Below are 24,706 nucleotides of genomic sequence, written 5' to 3' on the forward strand. Positions count from 1 at the left end.
AATTATTCCAGAAAACATAAAATTAACATTTTAACTATTCATAAAAGTACGATTTAGTTGGGGCAGATGCGCCTACTAAACTGGCACCTGAAAAATGTGTTGGGTTTTGTATGAACAGTTTCTTTAACATCACATATAGTCCTGTGTTAGCATTCATTTATTTGCTTACTAATCCCATGTGAACCTGTCAGAGTGTAAGCACTGAACAGAGGCCAGCCAACCCATGCTGCTGCAGCACAAAGCTCAGTGTGGGTAAACTGGTGTCAGATATACTTACAAGGTTTTGAGAGGGAATGGCACCCTGAGTGAATGAAAGATACAGTGTACAAATATAAACATTATCTGCAAAACATGGCAGATGTCCAGAAACACCAGAAAATCGATCCAGTGTCTCATCTGAACAAGACTAACACAGAGCCTGTGGATTGTGAGGTTAATTTAAAAATATTTCTTAACAGATGGGTCCATTGTGGTCACTCCGCCCTGCTGTGGACACTGTTAGCAAATCATATTTTTGTATCAACTTCTCTTTGTAGAGATTTACTGGTGTCCATCGCATCAAGTAGAAGAAAAAATACCATCATTTAGCCTTTTTGTACAGGTTTTCTGTGTTGCATGTGTGTGTACCTGCGTGTGCACCAGTGTGTCATTGAACAGTATGAACCAGTGGTTGGAGAACCGCCCGGCGTTTTGCAGAGTCAGAGTTCTGTTGCTGCTTTCACACACCACACGACGCTGCGGGAGACGCAGGACCTCCTGATGAACAAACACACGTATGTTTGCTGATTAAAATCAAACAAAACAACTGTGTGTTACACTTCAGAGTAGATTTAGTAGAGGGGCATTCTGTACTTATGAATTAGAGACTTGTTGAGACTTTCTGTACCACTCAGAAAACTAGTCAAAGAAAATCTACATCATTACATTTGTAGCTTTAATCTGCATATCAATGCAGTCAGCTGAAATCCTTCACTTTTTGGTGACCTTCAACTAAAGTTCCATGAAGGCTGTCATTTGGTTTCCATCTGAGCACCTCACTATTTAACATATCTACTTGATGAACTGGTTTGAGACCTCAGAGATCATTTTAAGGGTATATTCTCTTCGTCTTTTGCTTATCGTAGTTTGGCAATGTTTGGCAACTCTAAATGTCTTCTCACCACAGTTCAATCAGGAAGAATGATAGCAGATTTAAATAACACAGAGTTGTGCTCACAGTAGTTTTTCCAGAGTGGGTCTTCCAGAAGAGGAAGGTTGTCTCAGCCTCCTTCTTCTTCCTCAGCAGTGACATGGACAGGGAGTCATACTGACTACAACCCTGTTGCAGGCACTGATATTCTGTAGTTAACTGCAGGGGAAAACAAAGTGAAAGAGGTTTAAATTTATTCACTTTTTTAATGTGAAGACATAAAGGAGAGTCCATCTGGCCAGCTCTTACAAAAGTGTACATCTGTTAACAGATCAGAGTTCAGCCTGACCACTGCAACAAATCTGCCATTTCAATTCTGCCCACAAAATGAGGAAGATAGAGAGGGATATTTCTACTCCGCTGTAATAAATATGATGAGGACTAACTTCATTAAAATAACAACAAAGTACACAAGAAAGTGTAAACCTCGGCCAAGACGGAAACCTTCTCAAAATGTGCTTTTTGTAATAGCAGAAAATATAGTACACAGTACGTCACATTGCTCCTAAAATATCCGCTCTCAAGAGCTTGAAGGAAGAATGAGTATGTTGAAGAGACTGGAAAACAATTAATCTATTAAATAATCTATGAACTGCTCAATTCAGAAGTTAAGGCTGATTCTCTTCAGATGTTAACAAGGAAATAAATGACTGTTAAGCTTTTATTTGTCATTTTAAAAAAAGTCTTTTGTTTAAGGCTAAATACCTCTAATACTTATGTGATAATTGTTGTTGAGTATTTATGTTATATTATTTGACCCACAGGAACTTTGTTTAATTGTAACAATACACTTAAAACTTGTTTTGTTTAATCATTCTTATTATATCTCTTTCAAGTCTTTATCTAAAAACAGGTGTTGCAAAATGGGGAGCATCTTACATTTGAGCCACTACAAAGACAGTAATACATTACAGTATGTCCAAAGTTACTCAATCATGGGAAACAAAGACATTTACAGAAAGTGAAAGAAAGGAGAAAAAGGAGGAAGATCAAAAGAGCATTTTTCTCCGCACCACGTCGTAACAGGCTGCCAGTTTGAGTAGGACTCGACTGTACTGGTGGAGCTGCTGCAGAGGCCAGTACAACAAGGACACCAGGTCAACATCACCACTGGCAGACTGGTCTGACACACACAGCTGAGCCAGCGTGGTCTGCTTAGAGCCTAAACACTCGCTGGACAGAAACACACAGAGAGACACAAAGAGATATAGGACACTTTTAGGACTCATTATCTTCAGCATTTTCATCTAAATGTGTGTTTCTTTTCAGCTGATGGGAGCTAATCCATTTTCTTGTATGAAAACTTGCTTTCTGACTGCACAGAATCGCTTCCTGTGTTTTAAACTTATGATATGTTTTGGGGGAAAACTACAGAAGAGCTGGTTATTTAGCATGAGCATGATCATCTGAATGTGTGGTGAATGTTTTCTGTGCTTACATTAAGATTGTCTTTTGACCAGAGGTGCACAGTTGCTGGAGGCCTCCGTAGTGGCACTTGCACAGGCCTAGTAATTAATGTGCATTTTTTGGGCGAGGCCAAGTGAAGTGTGCTGTAATATGCAAGTGAAATGTGTGTAGAAAAATAAAGGAGCTCACAGTGAGAGTTTATGGAGTGATTGGAATCCACCCATCACCTGGAAGTTACCTACTGAAGAACAATACCTAGAGAGAGACAGACACACACAGAGAGACGGAGAGATGTTCATTTGGTTTTTAGACTCAATTCAACTACTGGATACAATATAAAAACTTCAAAAACTACTAAGTCCTTGGTGAAAACAACTCGTGCCCTCCATTTTATTATCAGCAGCATTCTTACTTTATTTTTTCCAACAACACGTCCACTCCTTGCACTATCTACTGTAAACAGAAACTGTACGCTTTGATTTTATTTGCTCTGAAAAAACAGAGCCGCCTTCCTGGTTTGAGTCTTAAACCCATGTAAATGATTTTCCAGATTCTTTCAAACAAGCCCAAAGAGTAGAATACTGAAACTGAGGAAACAACGTTGTTTGGCTACAGTCTGGAAAAGAATAATTAAAAAGTTCTGCTTTAAGTTTGAGACAAATAATATAAGCTGCTAATCATAATAATAATAAATTATATTTTTAAAGCAATATTCAGACCCAAAGCACCAGATAAAAACTGCAAAACTGCTAACTGCTTAAACAAATGTAAAATAATTAGAGCCACAGCATTTGCCTATAGAGTGACTGCCTGGTTATATGAGAGTTTAATACAGTCTTTGTAATGAACTGGCACAAAGAGAAATGAAGTGCAATGACATAAATGACAGTAAGATTAAAGCACACAGAAAGAGTCACACTAAGAATAAAATGCATACTAAAAGAAAAAAGATTCAACAAAGAGCAGGCAGACTGGAATAAAAATGTATATTTGCAATAATAAACATTTTGAGGATGTTTGAATTAATAATTGCAGAGTGGGCTTTCTGTGTGCTGTGACGAAAAGGTGAACCTTACTCTTTATAAATGTCCAGAAAGTGCTCAGTGTGCGTCAGCAGGGAAAGGGAAGTGACATCACAGGCCTGCACATCATGCAGGAGGTAGCTAAGTGACGTGGAGTGTCGACCGATCAGGATGCTCAGGCGAACAAAACTCTCACAGAGAGAGAAGAAGAGGTGAGTGCATGGCTCACCTAATGACGGGGACACACTCTCTGTGAAGGAGAACACATTGACACACACATTTTAAGTTAATGCATTTACTATTACTGCATTTATTAGATGCTAAAATCATGCATGTCAAAGACTCATTTACCTATAAAAAAAAACTTAAATTCCAATATTTAAAACCTACGACATTCAGGGGGTCAGAGGTGGAAATGTAGAGTCAACAAAGAAGGAACCAGTTGAGAGACGCTCTCACCTCTGTTGCGTAGCGGTGTGAGGAGAAGCTTCTTGACGCTGCTCAACCAGCAGTAGAACTGTCTCTCTCTGGAGGCCAGCTCATGGATAGCCGAGATAAAACCCATCATATTCTGGTCTGCCAACACCACACAGGTCTGACCACCGCTGCGCACAGTACTGATGTAACCCATCTATGCACACACACACAGAAATAAATGTCAGACATATAATAACAGCATGATAATGTTTTTGTGAAGTTTTCTGTCACTCCAGTATTTTGAGGATCCTCTCTGTTGTTTTTAATGTTTTGAAATGTTTCTCAGTTTTCTCTTGACGTTCTCCCTTTGTTAAATGTGTGTCCACAATATTTTAAAATGGCACCTGTGAAGAATTACTGTCCCTGTGTGATGTACATATCTGTTGTCAGACAAAGATTCCTGCCAATACCAAACATGATCTTTTTTGTCATATTTTTTAACCTTAATCATTCTGAAATATGAGAAATATGTACAAATAAATACGCTCCAATGTTGCAGTTGGAAAAGTGCTCTGCTCATCATCTTCCTTAAGGCCTTTACACACTGAGGGTGATTTTTTGTGTGATTAATTTGCATGTCAATATATATTTTTGAGCTGTGATTTTTGTTTTGAGTACTTTCACACAGAACATGAATATTATATTGCCAAAAAAGACAATTTTTTTTAGAACAAGGTACATTTTTTTAGCTTTTGCACCATGAATAAAGGCATCAACTAATCACGTTGTGTAAAGCAGATGTCATATCTCAATATCATGACAGTGGCAGACCTGTTGATCTTTTGTGTTTCTCAGCAACATGTATCATATGGCAAATAGTCTCGCTCACCAGACCTTTCTCTAGAAAAGAAAGGTCTGGCTGGGTCGACTCTCACTTTAAGATTGGAGAAAAAACGCCCCGGCTGCTTGTATTTCTTTAAACCAATCACAATCGCTCTTGGCGGTGCCACAGCAACAGTGCGCTTGCAAAAATATTGCCGGGGGAAACAGGTTTTGGTGTAACACGCCCACAAAAATATCGCCTACAGGACGCAAACCATGGCAGAAAAATGGCTACATCCCCGCAAGATCAAACACTGCAAAAGTTAGTAAAGGATGCGTTGAAAACTGCAACCGGAGGTGGTAGGGCGGGACTTCAGCGGGTGGCTCATTCCGCCCAATGAGAAGCTGATCTTTGCAGTGAACTTCCACCCACTCAGACTATATGGCAAAGGACATAAATATTATAAAGACAGCGAACTCAAGGACAACGTGTGGAGTAGCATCACCAAACAACAGCATGAAGGCTCTGTAGTCCAAACCAAGACCGCAAATGTTATTATTCCTCTTAACCTTGACAAGAGCAGCACTTACCAGATCTGCTCCTTTTGTTCTTTCACCTTTCACAATTAAAGCCCTAGACATATAAACTGTGTAAAAGTTTACCAGAAGGCACTAAAATCCACTCAAAGCGAAACTGTAGAACAAGTGTTGCAACTGTAGCAAAGTCACATCACTGCCGTTATTGAAAAGTTTTGATGTGCCCCTGTGTGTAAAGGCCTTTACTGTCAGTCCTGTTGAAAGAAAACCACAGGCACTTGTGTTTTGTACACACAAACCTCTATACATGAGGGCAGCAGGGCGGGTCTGACTGTATAACTCTCTGCTCTGCTGGGTGACCTCTGGCTTGACCTTTGACTCTGTTTTGACCTCTCAGTCTGCGCTGACGTTGGCTCTTGCTGCTGGCCGCAGTACAACAGGACCGGCTGGACACATTCTCCATCAGCTAGGAGAAGGGAGTGGCTCTGACCGGCAGACACGTCCCAAACCCGAAGACCATCAGAGAGCTACAGTGGCCAGCCAGGGACAAAACACAGACTCCTATTAGGAGATTTACTGGTTTGTTGTAGATCTGTTAGTGTGACTACAACATGATTGATCTACTGTATATTTTTACCTGTTACCTGGCATACAGTATACTGTAGACTAACTCTTTCCTTATCTCTCCCTGTGATTCCTACATATGTGCATTAATATTCATATGACTTCGAGTATGTTTTTACAATATGATCTTCACCTACCTAGTGATTACACTGATATGCTCATTTATACTTTCCAGTCATACATTTCCGTGTAATATGCTGACAGGATATGGCATACATTTATTGATCTATTGACTAACTGGCTGTGTGAATTAAGTTATACCAGTGAATAAGCAAAGAAGAAATAAGCATTTCAAGAAATAAATAATATATGAGTGAACATGTAAAATACAGTCTGAAAGTGGTTGAGCACTGAATGAATGAAAGAACAGACATGCCTGACCGACAGGCTGCCGTACCTTTGCCTGTTGAGGTACAGTGACAGGACTGTTGACATGACCGAGCTGTCCACACATGTTGCTGCCCCATGAGAACACCTATAAAAAACCGAGATAAGTTAGCTGGTGCAAATGTGTGTGTGCTCTTGAGACTTGATTTAAAGCTCAAGGTTACACTTAGGTCAGGGTAAAGCATGTAGTTGTGATGGTTAAGGAATAGTGTCAGGGGCTTGGGAGCATATTATGTCAGTGAGAGTTCTCATACAATCTCCTGTGCGTGTGTGTGTTTCTGTTACCTGGCAGTGAGCGGTGAGAGCCAGTGAATGGTGTGACCCTGCGGCAACTTTGATCACCTCCTCGCCTGTCAAAGACTTGATACACAGAGGCTGGAGTCTGGACACACACACAAACACACAAACACACACACACACACACACACACACACTGTGACAGCTTATCTACACTGGTGGCGTTTCAGCCGCGTTTTTAAGTTGTCCATCTGAGAGGCACGTCTGTACAGGCCATGTAACGCTTGGGTTTCACTCCTACTATATAAACATAAATGCGACCTAAAGTGTATTTTTATGCTTTGGGTCAACGCATGTAACTAACTAACTCTGTCCTAAACCCCTCCTGTCAAACAAGCACTGACATATGAACACACTTCATACAGTATCTGTTCAATTACAAGAATTTCAATCATCCCGATTGTGATGTGACCCCCATACCGATATATAGCTGCAATACTATGAGAATCACTATCCTGTTTTCTTTGCAAAAACCTTTTGGGCCTTTAAAGCCCTTAACCCAAAGTGCTGACATGACTGTAACATCATGGAGTTTTCAGATTGGGCATTAAAGACTGAACCTCCAAACTGGTTGCAGGACAAACTGTGATAACGACAGCATACGTCATATTATTTTCTCATATTTTTTTCTATGTGTGTGTTTATGTGTCCACACCTGGCGAGCTGATCTCCATGACCCAGTTGCCCCTCAGACCCGCGGCCCCAGCTCCACACTTCTGTCTCCAGAGATGGCAGCCCGTCTCCAGCCTCCTCCGGTGCTGCAACCTGGGTCCGACCAGCAGAGGGTGGCCTGCAGGCACAAGGCCGCCGTCGCCGTGGAGACCCTGAAAGAAAAACACATGATCTAATGTAAAGTCCTGGTAACAGTGTTGTTCGAACCAACTGAACCATCACCTGCTAGTAACATTTGAGCATCTGTCAAGACTGTGAATTCACTTCATCTGTCATACCTAACAACAGCCACTACAAACAGAGGAAGCAGATGATGATGATACTGCAATAAAGGAGATATAAGACACGAACAGAAAAAAATCTATGCACTAAGTGTCACATACAACAAGTATAACATAAGTCTGTGGCCGGTCGGTGTTGCCTTCTCCTCTACAAACAAACTGCACCAGAGTTTACATGACAATTTTCTCACCAGCCTAAATAAACTGTACTACACGGGCAAACACACACTGTATAAACCGCAACCAACAGTTTTGGTATAAACACACCCTAGTGACTTGCCCTAGTGACTTAGTAACCTTTCATGGAACAAACTTGTAACACCTTGAATCCTCAAAATAGTCAGCAGTGAGCTGTGTGAATCTGTTGAGCTGAGGTAAGCAGGCACAGAGCAGGATATCAATGTAGCGACAACAGCAGAGGAAAGCAGGTCGAACTAAAAGAAACACACAGTAACTTAAGTCAAAATGAAGAATATCAACATGAGATAAGTTGCGTGGAAGATAGTGGAGATGTTATAAACCCCTCTGTTCAGCCACACTAGAGCTATGCTTGGGCCCCTGGAATCAGACAGACCCTACCTGAACCTGCATACTGTCTTTCCAAGCCCAACTACAGCCCGAACCATGGCAGCAGTTTTTATGACAATCCAAAGTCAACTGAAAATATTTTAGAATGGTAACGTGATGTTTTTGACAGGACCCCTGATACGCACCTTCTCCTAACGAATGTTCAGCGCACTTGGGAGATGTTCCCCTAGAGCGCTTTCTGCCAGAAAGGGATTTATTGGTTAACAATAGGAAAAATAAATTGTGGTTTCTGTTAAAATAAATTGATTTAGAAATAGAAAATGAGAGTGAAAGGGCTTTCTGGCAGAAAACCCTCTACACAAACTTGCGTTCAGCCATATTTCCTATTAAGGCTGTCTCAAACTTAACAACATAAATATTGTAGGTGGGTCTCTTTGTATTTCCCATTGAAATGTTTTTCAGTGTATGTGAACCAATGCAATTCCAAAAAAAAAAACACAGTCAATATTAGACAGAGATTGTGTAACATTTCTCTTTTCTGATGGGAAAAAGGATTCAGGAAGACAAAAAAACACTGGAAAATTGGACTGAATGTTAAGAAAGTACAGCCCCGCCCAGCCCAAACCCCGCAGGTCGTGTTGGGCCCAATCGGGTTTGGGCAGAGATTCAAAGCTCTAAGCCACACAGGTAATAAATTATTTACTGCTATTCCATATCTATATATGTGAAAAATACATGAAGACTTGGTGATTACTAAAACTGGAAAAAGTCTATGTGCTGCATGGTTTTAAGGTCTGTCTTGACTTTCACTCTGACGCTCCTGAAACTTTGGGTAAACCAGAAAATGAGAAGTTGGTCTACTGCGTCTGCTGATCAGAGTTTCCCTGACTGTTCAAACATGCCTGTGTTTTGTGGCACTGTGAATATATAAAGTGTACAGAGAATCTGAATGGTTAATTGAGCTATGAGAGGGGTCCATGCGTCACAATAATTGTCTCATTGTGTTTAGGCAATACAAGTTATATTGAGACTACGGAACTTTCAGATATTAATCATAGTTATTTTCATTTTCTGCTGAAAACTAGTTAATGATTATGTTATCTCAAGAACGCAAATAAGGTTATCTCAAGATATCAGTGATAATTCTATCATGTGATCGTGTGTGTGCTGTGATCTTGACTTATATATCAGTTGATCTGAGCTGATAACATCAAATCCAGGAGAACCCATTATTGTTCAGTGTGTGAAAGTGAAGGACAAACACAGGCAGAAGTATTGTGTGCCTCTGTTGATGATAACATTTCTATTCTTCCTTGTTAGCCAGACTGCACCTTCACAAAGGCACACATTTCAGTGATTCTGAGGGTGTTGTTTACCTCACTGGTACCAGATCCTGTATGAGAAGGGCATTTGTGCGGTCGATGGTGGCACACTTGGAGTCAATAAAACCAATCTCATACCTGTACACTTGATATAAAGCTCAAGCCAGCGGACAGTTAGCTTAGCTCCGCACAAAAACTAAAAACAGGGGGAAAGCTAGCCCTACTGTTTCCAAATTCAAAAATACTCCGACCAGCAACTCTTAAGCTAGCTAACTACAGTATGTTAATTAGCTTATGGCTAAATACCTCTTGGGGGGACAGCTTCTTCCAGCCTTCATGCTACGCTAAGCTAATAGCCTCCTGGTTCCATATATAGGGCTTTGGGTATCAATCTTTTCATCTAACTCTTGGCAAGACAGTAAGTATTTCCCGAACATGCTGTAAAGTTCACACCCTTCCATTCCTACCACGGCTGGGTGTTCCAGGCAGGGAGCGTCTCCTGCTTGTGGCTGCTTTCCCCTTCTGGTTTATATTTGTGAGACTGGAGCTCTTCTGCCCCTGCAGTGTCTGCTTCTCCGCCTCCACACAAAGCCGAACTTCATCCAAGCACACAGGGGAGGAGGAGTACGCCACAGTCCCTCCACTGTTATCGGAGGAAAGAAGGTCAATGGTCAGGCAGCTAATACACTGTAGATGAGAATCATCTTGGTATGTGGTCACTGCAGTGCAATTGAATTTTCATGGTGTGTCTGCATTAGTAGAAAATCCCCTTTAATATTCTAAATCTGTGTGACAACTGGAGACTATTGAAAGAATGATCAATTGCACTATACTTTACATTCTTGATCACACAAAGTGCCTCATCATCAACTACTGTTAACTTGGTCTTACTTGTTGGTTTGACTCTTAATTGGCGATTCTTCTTTGTAACTGGAAGTCAACAGATCCATGGAAGGAGTTGAGGAAACATAGCTGTCATCTGGAGAGAACAATGGCAGGAGGGAAGGAATTAAAACGTTTCGGGAGAAAGAAAATAGATCAAATACTAAAGAACAAAGTAACAAACAATGAAATGAACAAAGCAACAACTGAATGAAACACAATGGAACAAACAAAGCAATGAACAACAACATTATCGAGGTGTTAACAGCTATGAACAAACAAAGAAACTAATGAAAAAGCATAAACAAGTTTAGGAACAAAAAAGGGATAAAACATGTGAATGAAGTTACACACAAAAGAACAACAAACTTCAAAACAGCGGCAGAAGAAAAGAGGTGAATTACCGACCTGATGTGTAACTGCTCAGTGAGTCGGTATCTCCTGGCCCGGTGGTGTGGCGCATCTCCAGTGAGTGACTAGAGAGTTTACGTAGGAGGTTCTGAAGCTGCGTTTCATCAGGGAAAGCAGGGTTCTTATTGGCTCTCCAGCCTGACAATGGGTAAGACTTGGGGCTGCCATCTGTCTCAGTGAGAGGGTGAGTGTGCCCAGTTGGAGGATTCGTCCTGAAGTTTTGCAAAGGAGGGAATGGAAAAAGAGAGAAGGCAAAGAAAAACTGAAATAGAAATCAATTGAAAGGGCGGGTCCATCTTTTTCAAATGGAAATGCTCGATCAGCAGTTAGCAAAAAGCAGTGACGTAAAAAAGAAAAATGGACCCAAGCTTTCAAAGCACAAGTTACGTAATACTGTACTGTTTAGTGTTAGATTTGCCATCCTCAGAAAATGGGCATGAAGCGGCTGCAGAGCCAGGACTGCCGCCAGCTGACCTTCCCCCAGGGTGAAACCTTCGTCTGTGGCCTCTTCTTCTGGGAGAGGTTTGCTGAGAATGCAAACCACAGAGGTGCATCAACCAGTGCTGAAAAAGCTGAGCCTCTTAAATGAGCACAGACACTTGATCTAAAACACTTTTTACAGCCTTTAGATTCTGTAATTGTATAGCTCTTTGGTTGCAACAGGGTATTAGGGCTGCCCAAACACATATCTCTTTCCTCTAATTTCTGCTTCTTGGTGTATAGTTACCTCGCTAGTCATGACTTCAGTCAGTTCCACCCCCAGCGGACAGTACTGGCCACCATCAACTGTAGACGGCTCCTCCCTCTCTGTCACCGAATAGTGAGGTGACTGACCACGCTCCCTCTTCTCAGAAGGATTCTGGGTATTCTGTGGAGGCAAAGTGCGAACTACGGCAAGGCTGTGGTAGGCACCACAAGCCACCTGTGGGGAAATAAATAGAGATGGTATTTCTGGATAAAGCACATTGTATTTTTTGTCATTTAGATGTGGCAATGGTGATAACAGGAAGAGAAACTACCTGAATTACATGTCTTCCCGCCAAGTGCTCCACCTGTGCCAGAGATAGAAATAATAATACAGTTTAGTCAAGTGCTTACACACATGCAAAAACACCATCAAATCACCATCAGTCAGCATACTTTTAGACTTATTTTCTCTCTCACCAGCTGAAAGACAAAAGATTCAATATTCAACAATAGTATCAATATCCACAGCAGGATTGTGTCAATGGTTTTCATCCTGACTTGTTGACATGTGACTGAGTTTTGAATGCTTAAATTCATTGAGCTTTATGCAAATTACCTTCTGTGGTCTCCACACAGGAAAAGCGCTAGTGACCAGGCCAAGCTGGCAACCGCTGCCCCACGCCCACAGCTCATTCTGGGCCGACAGAGCCAGGCTGTGCTCCCGTCCAAGAGCCAGATCCACAACCCGTACAACTGCTGGAGGAATGACCTCACTGTCCACCACAGTGACTGGGCAAGGCTCTGGAACTGACACAGGATGTTTTACATAACTTATCTTCCCTCAACATTTATCCATTGATAAAAAAAAATGCATCAATAAGAGAAAGGAAAAATTAAAGAAAGACATATGGGAGGGGCACTGATGTAAGGAAAATGAAAGGAGGGCAATCAGTGGGTTGGATGAACAAACAACTTGGGAAATATGGGAAGAAAAGAAGGAAGGAAGGAGATAAAGTGTTGACCAACCTGTGATGTTTGTGACGGTACCCCTCTCAGTCAGCCCACACTGTCCTGCAGTGTTCTCCCCCCACATGTAGACACTGCCCTGCTCAGTCAGTGCTCCACAGTGGAAACCACCCGCAGCAACACGCACCACTGTCCTCCCCTGCAGAGACACCTCCAGCACTGGAGCAGACACCGGGATGCTCTGATCCCTCCACAACAGCTCTCCGAAGGAATACACCTGTCCACCTGGAGGACAACAACAACTCAGTGGAAATAGGTCATCTTACTTTTAATGTCTCTAATTCACATAGGTGATGCATCTCAAGGTAGGAACATATACTTGTTTAAAAATGTATGGGAGGAATATAGTGGGTGAAGATGTAATAATGTAACCATGGCAACCACAGCCTAGCTCACTGCAGCAACTTTTTTTTTTTTTTACAATCCCCAGCTACAGATCCACACAGAAGACAAGTCTCTCTTTTCAATACTGGTGGGGCGATATGGACCAATAAAATCACGCTAATCATTACAACATCTTATACTCACTAGGTTGAGAATGAGAATTTTAATTCACAATATGATTATGTATTGTGTGTTAAACCAAACACACACACTCACCCTGTGTCAGCAGAAGTCCATGGTGTTCTCCTAGGGCGGCCTGCAGGACAGGTCTGGACAACAGCACTCTCTCTGGACATTGCTGTGCAGTGGGGCCTGCTGACTGCCAGATGTGGAGCAGTCCTCGCTCTGGAGGTGTGGGGGCCTGCTCATCTGCAGGGCTGCCACAATGCATGCAAATAAATCACTAACGTTGGCCTGAAATGGGCCTTAAAGATAGACATAACCTGACCTCAGCTAAAACACATCTTGTCCAAACCCAAACCAGCTGAACACCAGCCAGGTCCTGAAACCACTGCAGATTTCTAATTTTGGAATTAGCTGTAAGACACACACGAAAAAAAAAAAGGCTCACTGAATTCCAGCTCAATCATCCGCCAACCATGACTTGTTTGTTGAGCATCTGCAGACCCTGACGTGCTTTGAGGGAGGACAGCAACATCTGTAAATAACTCGCTCACACTGAACTGGCCATAAGTATATTGCAGAACTGCAATGCAGAGGTGCAAACACTGGCCAGACACTCTTTTGATGTGGTTCTCATTGCTGCATGTCTCAGCAACAGCCCCTCAGAATACGTAAGGTGAAGCCAGTTAGTAATAAATCCAGACGATCTGTTTCACTTGAGGTTTTCATTAAAACTTTTGTACAGTAAAGTCGGACTAATAGTAATACAGACATTTTTTAACACATAACAACTAGTAATTAAATTGAACTAATCAGTCACTTGTAACCCACTTTGAACTGAAATAAAAGTATAAAAGTTGCTATATACACTGAGGGTGTAACTACATGTATATTTGTATTGAGCTGTTCGGTACAAGGCTTTAAGTTCAATGTGCATTACAAGCCAAACGATGCGTTTAACTATACTGTTACATTTGGAGAATAAAACACAACTTTAATTGTGTTTAATATAATGTTCTCACTCAGTGTCACATGCTGTCTGACCCTCCCACCCCCAAACCAGTGAGACTCATCAGTGGGAATACTTCAAACATGTCAACTTATTTTTACAGACATCACCTCAGTGTGTCAATCAGTAGAATTAGATGAAAACAAGGAGCAACACAAGCTACAACCTAACGTTATCCCCACAGCGGTGAGGCAGCCATTCCTAACTGATTTAAACAGGGAAAAAGAAATCACCACGATGACGACAACATAACATTTAAAGCCGCAGATATGTAACAATATTCCTTCATGAGCAAACCGTAATCCCAAATTATGATTTTCAAAAACAAGGACATTTCTCTGGTATTTTAGATGTGGAATAGCTTATTTTGTTTGTTTGTGTTTGTAACTACAAAACTAAATTTTACATTTTATAAGGATCTGTTTTTGTTTTACATGCTGCTGCTAAGAAGACACCTCAGAAGATGGGTCACTCTGGTAGGCCTATAGCTCCATCATTGCTCAAGTCAAAACACATCATACTTTATGATGTCAGATTTTATAAACTAAAAATGATAAAAATTAAAGTAACTTTTCTGGCATAGATAAATTTTTGCTTTATTGAACCGTGAATTTTGTGTACCCTTACATCCCTAATATAAACAATGTAAAGTTTAACTGACAGATTAGGAGATCACCAGTCAATCTTATCTCACATCTCGTCTGCATCACATTTAACAGAAACACCATTTCAAAGGCATGTTGCTTGGCACTTAACATGCTTCCAGTTGAGATAACTGGAGAGATATAATCAGGACAGGGACAGCTCAAGAATGTGTGTGTGTGTGTGTGTGTGTGTGTGTGTTTACCTTTCCTCTCTGCTCTCCATCACTTTAGACTCTCCATTCCACAGGACAGTGAAGGCATCTTTATTAACATTTCTTCTGGTGTTCTGTTCATGCTCAACAATAAATCATTTTTTAGGTTCATCTGGCTCCACGTGCTTGTTCTCTGTAAAACACCTGTTTATCCCGCCCCCCCCAAAAAAGGATAAAAGTAATATTCTTCATCATAGTTGCAGTTATTGATGCTTATAGAAACTTTCATTTCATTTTAATGTGCTATGAAAATCAACACCAAACTCTAACTCTAATAATCTTGCGAAACATAAACATATGTATATATATATATATATATACCACCTCACATTCCTGTTATATTCTGTGTATGCTACTACTGATTTATATCACTTACGTCATATTTTATGTTGTATTTTGTCCTTTATCATAACTTGCACTATTTTGTATCTTTATAACTTATAACTAACTTAACTTTATAACTATATTTAGTTTTTCTTTATGTTTCTACTTGTGTTTGATTATTATTATTATTATCATTATTATTATACCTACTTAAATTGCATTGCTGGAGGGAGCCTATGATCCAAGTTTCTCAATTAAACCTAAAATCCATCATAGTGAAGTCACTTTATTACTAATACATTATTACATGTAAATTGCAATTACATTTGTTAAAATGATGTCATCATGTTGTTTGACCAAACTTTTATTATAATACTCATTATTATTATTAATAATATTATTGTGATTGTTGTTATTGCTGCTGTTTCTATCATTTTATTTTATTTTATTTTATTTTATCTTAGCTATTTTATGGTCCTCATCTGTTTGTTCAGAAACCTTGAGGTAAATTATTTTGTCAGACTACCAATTGCAAGCTCAAGAATGAATTTTTAGGGTAACGTTATTAATTTTAATTATGAGCTCGCTAGGAGTGGTTTCTTTTGATCTTTAGTGGATGCTTATGATCTATGATGGCATGCTGACAGGTCTCAACACCTCCATTACCAGTAAAACTATTTGCGAGTGGTGTCAGTGTAGCTCCACGCTCCATACGTGCTTTACATTAACTACATCTCTTTAAACACACATTAAACCAACACAGAGCTCCTGACGTTAATCGTTGTGCCGATAAAGCCATTTACGTACACACAGATTAGCTAACGTTGATAAACAGCATACATATTCTGTCACCGAGTAAAGATACAGCTGTAACTTTCTGTCAAGTAACGTTACACGTTTGCCAGCTTTTTAACATACAATGTTAGCGAAGTTTACTTTGCTCTGAAACACTGCATGAAGGCCGTGTATTATCAGTGAAGCTAAGAGAAGGTAAAGCTAATAAACTAAAGTTGGTTAGCTTAATGCTACCGCTGCTAAAGAAGCTAACTAAACTTACCAACTGCCGCTCTGAGGTCGGGATATCGCCGCGGAGGTTTGTCCGGATAACTGTGTGAAGCTGTCACATCAGAAACACTGAGCTATGACATTTTTTCAATGTCTCAATCAGTGCAGCGCAGTGAAAGCAGAAGTTGTCTCTGACACTTCTGTGTTGTTGATAGGAGGCACCTCTCCGATGGCAGCCGAGCAGGGACAAATGCTGCGGCTGTGCCACACCTGTTGGTGCTCGGTATGTCAGAGAGGCGACAGTGAAATAAAGATGTTCCACTCTGTCACTATTTTAAATAGTTTGTAGACATTGAGCTCTATAAATTATAGCAGCCAGTCGCTAAACATGTTATTGCATTATTATTATAAATGTGCTTTACATGAAACAATCATTTTGATTGGTCTGTGACAAATAGGGTGGGCACACCTAATACTAAAAAATAGGCTACTGCTCTGAGAACATGCAAAGAAAGACTTTTCTCTGTTTAGAAATAAGAGTTGCAGCTCAAACAATGAGGGTTTAATAAGAAAAGCGGTAGTGAGATGCTGGGTGGGTGAGTGAGTAGGCCTACTTCGTGATTGAAGCTAAAATAGGACATTTTTCTTAAGTGGAACCAGCATGTTTCCATGCTACCAGGAACCATAAAATCATTATTTATGCTATTGTGTGTCCACCTGTAATATTACAGCCATTTTTAGTAGATATTTTGTCACTATTATATTAAAGATGAAACAGGGAGTTTGTGTCAGCCACAACAGTCCAGAATTAGCCAGAAATGTTACACACACATCCACAATATGGCACCAGGGAAACAAGGTGCAAAGAACAGGGAAAGCATGGAATGCGTTTCACCATTTAAAGAATAAACAAATATGACTGTCCTAATTTACCTTACCAGCTGTCCCATTTTACCTGACCATGTCATCGGAGTGAGGAAGGGGTTCTTGATGTGTTTGAAGGTCCCATATTTCTAAAATATTTTACTCTGCAAGATATTTTCTTTATAGAAATATAGCAGTGATACATAACAAGTTATAAAAGTACAACTCAAGGGAGTAGTCTCTTTTAGGTGGATTTCTTAGTAATCTACCAAAAAGTGTCCCAAATTACTATTGACTTGTTTTAATGTGATACTAAAAGCCATAACATTTTTTACTGTTAAAAACAAACAAACAAAACAACAGAGCAACATTAACTGTAACACTCAAAATTGACTTTTTAAAAATAGATATTTAATAATTCTCCAAAATTCCAGCAATATCATCTTATTATTAATACATTATTACATGTAAATTGCAAATGTGTTTGTTAAAATGATGTTATAATATTGTTTGACAACTTTTGTTATTCTCATTATTATTGTTGTTATTATCTTTATTTTATTTCATTTCATTTCATTTCATTTTATTCTATTTATTTTACTTTGTTTTATTTTATTTTATTTTATTTTAGCTTCTTTTGTAGTTTTCATCTACTTGCTCAGGAACCTTGACGTAAGATTATTTTGTCAAACTGCTAATTGCAAGCTTAAGAGTGAACTTTTGGTGTATTAATTTTAGTCATGAGCTCACAAGTTTGTAAAGGTTCCACTGGGAGGGTGGAACTATTATACATTAAGGTGTCTGCAGGTCCTTAAAACATTTTAAAATGTCTTAAACTTTATAAATATTAGGCCGAAAAAGTAACTTAATAGTCCTGAATTTGAATTTGTGAGGTATTAATAGCTACAAACATTTTGTCTGATTTCATTTATCTATCTCTTATTTTTTTGTCACACTGTCTTTACACTTTTTACTTGGACTTATCTGTTGGCAAACTCACTCCAATAACCATGCTTGAATCTGCCGTCTGGTTGCTCCTCTGAACACGGGCCACTCTGCAGCTGCCTCTGAACAGTGTACAGCAGTCATCCAAGATAACTGTAAATGTCGGTTTGTTTATTGGCTAACTACCATGATGACTGTTATCATAACAAGAATGTATGCGAATATGTGTGTGAATGTATAGCGAGGGCAGGATCTCCCATGGGTCCCATAGGGGTGTTGGAACAGCAGAGGTCTCCCTCCCTTGAGCTGTAAAAGCAGCATCTGCTACACCTGCCCTTTTCGGACTCAGATTGCTGCCCACATGTTGAGCACCAGGACCTACAAGAAGAGCAACCACACCACTGACACAGACACATTTACAATTACCAGGTTTGAAATGTAGGCTCTAACCCTGCGATCCCCAATAGATAGGGTACAACATGAGGTAGAATTTTTGCACAACATGTTAAAATACCAAGCATGATTTCTGTGATCATGCTCAGTTGTTTTAAAAAGACTTTCAGGGAGGATACCGTGTTATAAACCCTGTGCAGAGTGTGCAGCTCCTGACAGAGAAGGACTACATCAACTTTTCCATGCATGTGGTGTCTGGAGGCTCAGTGAGTCAGCCCCTGGAGAAATACCTAAAGGTAACAGTAACATCTGCTCATTTGCTCCTCAACATTTCAGTGTGATTTCACTGCTCCTGACTCACACACCACCAATGCTCAAAAAGGGTTATGGGTATGTTTTATATCTGAGAATGCCTTTGATACATTACCAATTATTAAAATATTCAAACTTTAACATGCTTTCTTCTGTTCTCCGTTGCAGGAGGCTCAGTTGGAGTGTCAGAGGTCATCACAGCAGTGGTCCTTCTTGACTCTGACGAGCTGAGTCATATCAGAAATGTCCTAATGTCTCACCACAGTCCTCAATCATATGTCCTGACCTTGTGGTTCCAAACTGCGGCACACCTACTCCCTTAGAAATCTATAAGTTTTCAGTGAGGGAGTTTTGGACTCTCTAAGATTAACTGTTTTTAAAGCAGTCTGTAAGATGTGTCATCATATCTACAATTTTACTCCTCCGCTCACTTCCAGGCAATATATATGATTAACAATGATAGACAGCACAGTGTGTGTGTGTGTGTGTGTGTGTGTATGTCTCTCTCTCTCTCTCTCTCTCTCTCTCTCTCTCTCTCTCTCTCTCTCTCTATATATATATATATATATATATCTTCCACTGCTAAATCCTTTTTTCCCTTTCCTTTCCCTTTCTTTCACCCATGTTCGTGATTAGCTCTTGTTTGCCGTTTTAGTGTTTTCTATATAAAAGTGTCCAGCAGGTTTTGGCTCTGACTTTTACTGCCTGCAGTAAAACAACGAGGGAAAAAAAATGAAAAAAGGAACAAGGGCAGAGAATCCAGAGAAAGAGGGTCGAGTATATTTGCTTTCTTGGAGCTGAACATGAGACATTAAAGGATCACAGCTGCTGGCAGTAGCTTCTGGGGTCTTAAATGTAGCATGTGCTGCTCTTTCCTTCTCATATTCAGTTTTCACCGCGCAAACATCACAGCGTTGGGAGGTTCGGCTCTATCGTTTCGAGAGACACGCTGTTGATGTCATTGTTGTTCATGTTCTATTTTCAAAACAGCAACATTAAGTTCATCGGTCTCATCATAACTTTAACGCACCACATTAGCTGATATTTTTTAATTAACTTGTGTTTTCAGCTGTTTTGTTGTTGTTTCTACGCAACAATAACGTAACTTTGGCAATAATCTGCATTTTTCTCAAACAAGTTTGAGTCTCTGAACAATTATGTTCAAACTGTACAGAAAAGGGAGAAACTACAGCTGACTGGGAGACGGGGAAAACACCCAGCATGCCTTGAAAAGCGGTTGGACGTAATGTAACATATATAGAATCTGTAAATGGAAAAACACTGGTGTACTCCTTCAGATAAAGATGGCGCCTGCATGATCATGCAACAAGCTACTCAATACAAGTTAAACTTGGAACCTTTATGTCATGTTTATTGCAATTTACAATTTATGGATAGCTGTAAAGGCCCAGTGTGTAGGAGTCAGGGGGACATATTGCAACCTGCAACCTCACCAGTTGATGAGGTGGGTGTAGGTAGGTAGGTAGAGGAGGAAGTGGGTATGTTGCAAACAGCCAAAGAATAGAGGTGGGTGTACCTGTGTATACCTTACCACTGCTTAGATGCCACTAAATCCTACACACTAAACCTTTAACCTGCTATATCAGAACAATTTTTTGTCTTATTTTTTTCTGTACCCCATTTTACCCCCTCCTACACACACATACACACGCACAAAGACACAGAGTAACCTCATGTCGTGACCTGAGCAGCCAGTATTCCCCTGTCCAAACGCTCATAAACTTCTACTGCTGCTGGAAACAACACAACCTGGGTTTTGTGTGTGTGTGTGTGTGTGTGTGTGTGTGTGTGTGTGGGTAAAACCATTCAGGGTTGCAGCCAGGCCACAGCAACACAGCAAGTCTGAGAGAGTGGTTTGATTGACCACAATGGCGTGAGGAGTAGAGGAGTAGGTAACACACACATAAACAAACAAACAAACACACACACACACACACGCAAACACAGATGAACGCACGTACACACACAAAGCATCATATAAGTTTGTCTTGCAACTGTTGAGAAAATTGATATTTCTCTGTTTCTGCAAATCCTTGGTTACAGGATGACATTTTTTCTTTAAAGGCATATTACTTCATGAAAAGAGAAAAAAAAGAGAACAGTTTTTTTTCTCTTGTGGTTGTGTTTTCAATTTCTGGCAATTATGACTTAATACATTGTTCTGATAAAGATTATGAACTTGTGAGATCTTGTGATTTAAGAAGACTCATAAGTATTAGCTATGATCTTTGGATTCCTGAGAGTTCTTATAAATTAATTACCTACAGACACAAGATGAGCCGTAACTGCAATTACTGACTCTTACTTTAGGTCAGTCAGATATCAGCGGTGCACTAGTGTGTCCTCAAAAGGCGAATCTTTTTGAAGTATGCATAGGACTTAATGTTCTTGGTATTAATACACACCCACAGTCAGCTTTGCAACACTGTCTTTATCAGTGTTTTATTCACATGTAGTTTGATGCCAAAAGAAGAAAAATTCAACTTTGTCTCAGACACAACATGGGAGGGGTTACGTTTTAACTATCTGGCACTGGAAGTACTGTTTGTGTGTGTGTGCGTGCATGCGTGTGTGTATGTGTACGCAGCGTATTTAAAGAACATTGGAAACACATGTCTGGAGCCTGATAAAACTGTTTTAGGCACAGGGTAACTGGCATGATCTTTACATACACACACACACACACACATACACAAACTCAAGCACACAAGCATACTCCCTTGGACGGAGGAAGTTTGACCTTCTGGTAGAAAACATTTACATATGCATTAAACATCTGCACCAGAAACAATTAAAGTTAATTTAAAATTGTTCCCATAATCCCCCTAAGTATCCTCTTTTAGCATAAACTGTACACTGCATGTCCTGCATAGGCAATCTCTGCAACAGTACAGTATATGATACATGTTTTCACAAATGAACAAAGGCAGATACAGCATATGTACAATGACGTGAGTGTGCATAAGAAAACCAAATCAATAAAGTTAGGCAGCATGTGGCAATAACTCTAAAAAAAGTAAACTTCAAATGCAGAAACACATTATATTGCATCAACTTCAAAGAGTTTTATACATGGATTTGGGTGTATTTGGGTTTCACATTACTTTCATTAAAAAAATACAAGCACTTGCACATGACAGGCCAAGGGCGGGGATTAAGATAAATGGTGCAGTGCTGAGTTTTGGAAGTTGGAACAAGAAAAAAACAAGAGATAAGATGGAATAGCGCTGTTTGTCTGCACAGAGGAAGTGAAGAGGGAGGCAGGGAGACAGCACTGGGACTAAAACTTTTAACATTCATTTTAAAGGTGAGGTGTGTGAGACTTAAGGGGATTTAGTGGTGTCGAGATGTGAGGATTGAAGATTGCAACCAGCTGAAATTTCTCCCGGCCAGGATTCCTTCAGCTTTCATTGTTCAGGAGGTTTTTACTGGGAGCCAAACTATCCACAGAGGTCCTCTCCAACAAAACAGACTCTGTGATTTAAACTGGTAAAACACTGAATAAAGCAGTTTCATGTTACAGATTTGTGTATCTCTGAAGCTGCTTGGCATGTCGGAGATGGGCGGCTCACTGACCACTTGCTAATGTGTGCTCACCTTCTTTCTCTGATATCTTAAGATCCAGAGGTAGGAGGTTTTTACCTGGAACTGGTCTTTTCTCCTTCAAAACAAACACAACAGATGATTTGAACAGGTAAAAACACTGAATAAGGCAGTTTCACATAAAAAAAAATCTGTGTTTTTCTGATGCTGCTCTTTGCAGATGTGCTTCTAATTAAGGTGAAGTAAAAAAACAAATAAGTCCGCACACCAAGTAGCTCCCATTTGGAAGAACTTTAATGCAAAATGACGTTTGGAGCCACACAGTCCTTCCTCAAAGTCTGAGGAAGAACCGGGTGGCTCGAAACATCAAGACTTCTGAAGTCTGAGGATGAGTCATGTGGCTTGAAACATCACTCTGCATTAAAATCCTTCTAAACGGGAGCTAGCTACTTGGTGTGTAGACTTATTAATTTTTTTTACTTTGCCAGATGTTTCTTTGGTCCAGCACCCACTCCATTGGATGTTGGGATGTGCATGTCTTTTGTACTTTTTCTTGCAAGGTGGCCAATGCAAAACTTGAAAACTCAAAAACTTAAAATGAGGACCCACTCCCTATGTAGGTATAAACAGCTAAAGTAAGGAAAACACAGTGATTCTTTTTTCCTGGTGATTATACACTGAAGAAAATATACTTATTATATTATGTTCCATTTCTGCCCATAAATCCCTCTAAATCCTTCACACTGCACCTTTAAATTGAATGTATGACAATGTAGGATATAGACCACAACATGGTGATAAAAAATGCAAAGACGTTTTAAAAGCCTGTTTAAAAAGCAAACTAAAGCTCACACTGACCAAATGTTGTTCTTTCATAGTTTTTCCATGCCCTGTAGTTTTCGTAGCCTAATCTGTTATTCTTTTTGGAAATGCTCCACTATGAGACCTTTTGTTTTTACAGCACAAGCTTAGAGACTGGCTAATCACAAACCCACATATTATGATCTCTACTGGCATTCAAAATGAGCGATCGCAGAGAGTTTGAGGAGGCAGAAATCTGCTCTCTTCGTATACAACTCCTTGTGAACGCATGTTATTGATACATCATTGATTTGGCATTGTTGGCCTCGTTCACACTACAATGTTAGACTGGTGTTTTGAAACATCTGAAGTGCGTATTCAAAAAGCTAAGTTGTTCAGGTGTGAAAAACACTGGCTTAGTGTGGACATGACAGAAGAAGAGAGTCGTAAAAAGAGAGAGCAGTGACCATCTGGCCTAGGTCAAACTCCCACAGAGGGTGATAATCAGCAGTGTGTGTGTGTGTGTGTGTGTGTGTGTGTGTGTGTGTGTGTGTGTGTGTGTGAGTCCCCTGCAGTGAAAGGTGATGACCACAGCTGTGTGTTTGACCTCAAAACTGCAGGAGGCCTCCCCCCTCCTCATCCTCATCCCCTTTTTCCCTTTTCCTCCCTCTGTTCCTTCTCTTAATCTTCCTCTTCCTCCTCTTGTCTGCTTTCTTTGTTCCAATCTCTTGATCAATTCTCAATTAAAACCACATTTTCAGAATAATAAAGTTCACTAAATACTAGTTATGCAAGCAAAAAGAGCTCTGTGTAAAGCTTAGTGGGGCAGCCATTGTTGCTTCACCTCCTCCATTACTTTGCATCAATTAGCACATCACCTCCAAGACTGCTGTGTGTGTGTGTGTGTGTGTGTGTGTGTGTGTGTGTGTGTGTGTGTGTGCGCGCACGCACTGTGGGGGAGGGGAAGTAAAGGACTATTGTGTGTAGTCAAGAGATTTACTGTGTTGCTTAACTCAGTCTGTTAAACCCAGTCTATCTGAAGGGTCATATACAGCATCATTGTTGCTATGGTTACCTACAGTCTGACATTGTTAGAAGTTTCTATGACAGTCCCTTCGGTAGTTTGCCTTCTGTGCGCCCCAGAATGGATTATCTTACGAACTTTGAAAAACTACTCAAATAGTTTTGTGTTTTTGTCTGTCTTAACAGATGCAAAATAATCAACAGCCATGACAGACTTTCACATGAGCAACCATACATGAGCACCAACTACAAATTCCCATTTGTTTGTTGTTTGCAGAAAACAGGCAAAGTACTTTCCAAGTATCCAAGTATCATTTTTACAACCAGTATAAGAAGGTGAATTGAACACTGAACTAACTAAAAACCACATTTCGAGCTCTAGTTTCCCGACGCAGCGCAGGGTGGCACAGGGTGGCGAACCCCGCGCAGAGCTAGTTTCGAGCAGCGCAACCCAAGGCGCGCTCAGTTTGGTAGTTTGGCAGACCGAGGTGCGCCGAGATGGGTGTGGCGGCGCAGCAGGGGGAGGTGTCGACAGATCCAGCTTGGCGCAGTGACAGTTTCGTGCCAAAAGGCTTCGCCGAAGGCGCGCTAA

At 40.3% G+C, this 24,706-nt stretch overlaps 1 protein-coding gene across 5 annotated transcripts in view; it reads right to left on the bottom strand.

Moving 5' to 3' along the window:
- Nucleotides 1-16,454, bottom strand: part of LOC126393562 (alsin-like) — a 31,766-nt gene extending 15,312 nt beyond the window's left edge. For 3 of the 5 annotated variants that reach the window (XR_007570280.1, XM_050049769.1, XM_050049768.1), the window contains exons 1-22: nt 16,265-16,454; nt 14,875-15,027; nt 13,112-13,272; nt 12,512-12,736; nt 12,102-12,292; nt 11,818-11,850; nt 11,526-11,720; nt 11,198-11,325; nt 10,796-11,010; nt 10,397-10,484; nt 9,973-10,148; nt 7,358-7,526; nt 6,691-6,787; nt 6,416-6,493; nt 5,694-5,921; nt 4,078-4,249; nt 3,673-3,868; nt 2,786-2,851; nt 2,203-2,362; nt 1,217-1,348; nt 628-756; nt 278-301 (exon numbers count right to left, since the gene is read on the bottom strand). Coding sequence is in view for 4 of the 5 variants with exons in the window: in XM_050049769.1 (XP_049905726.1) it covers nt 278-301; nt 628-756; nt 1,217-1,348; nt 2,203-2,362; nt 2,786-2,851; nt 3,673-3,868; nt 4,078-4,249; nt 5,694-5,921; nt 6,416-6,493; nt 6,691-6,787; nt 7,358-7,526; nt 9,973-10,148; nt 10,397-10,484; nt 10,796-11,010; nt 11,198-11,325; nt 11,526-11,720; nt 11,818-11,850; nt 12,102-12,292; nt 12,512-12,736; nt 13,112-13,272; nt 14,875-14,894 (2,883 nt within the window). In the remaining variant the exon portion in view is untranslated. The remainder of the gene's footprint in view (nt 1-277; nt 302-627; nt 757-1,216; nt 1,349-2,202; nt 2,363-2,785; nt 2,852-3,672; nt 3,869-4,077; nt 4,250-5,693; nt 5,922-6,415; nt 6,494-6,690; nt 6,788-7,357; nt 7,527-9,972; nt 10,149-10,396; nt 10,485-10,795; nt 11,011-11,197; nt 11,326-11,525; nt 11,721-11,817; nt 11,851-12,101; nt 12,293-12,511; nt 12,737-13,111; nt 13,273-14,874; nt 15,028-16,264) is intronic. The other 2 variants (XM_050049772.1, XM_050049770.1) reach the window with 2 other exon arrangements.
- Nucleotides 16,455-24,706: the final 8,252 nt, after the last annotated feature.

This window comes from Epinephelus moara, chromosome 7 (assembly GCF_006386435.1).
Source record: "Epinephelus moara isolate mb chromosome 7, YSFRI_EMoa_1.0, whole genome shotgun sequence".
NCBI lineage: Eukaryota > Metazoa > Chordata > Actinopteri > Perciformes > Serranidae > Epinephelus > Epinephelus moara.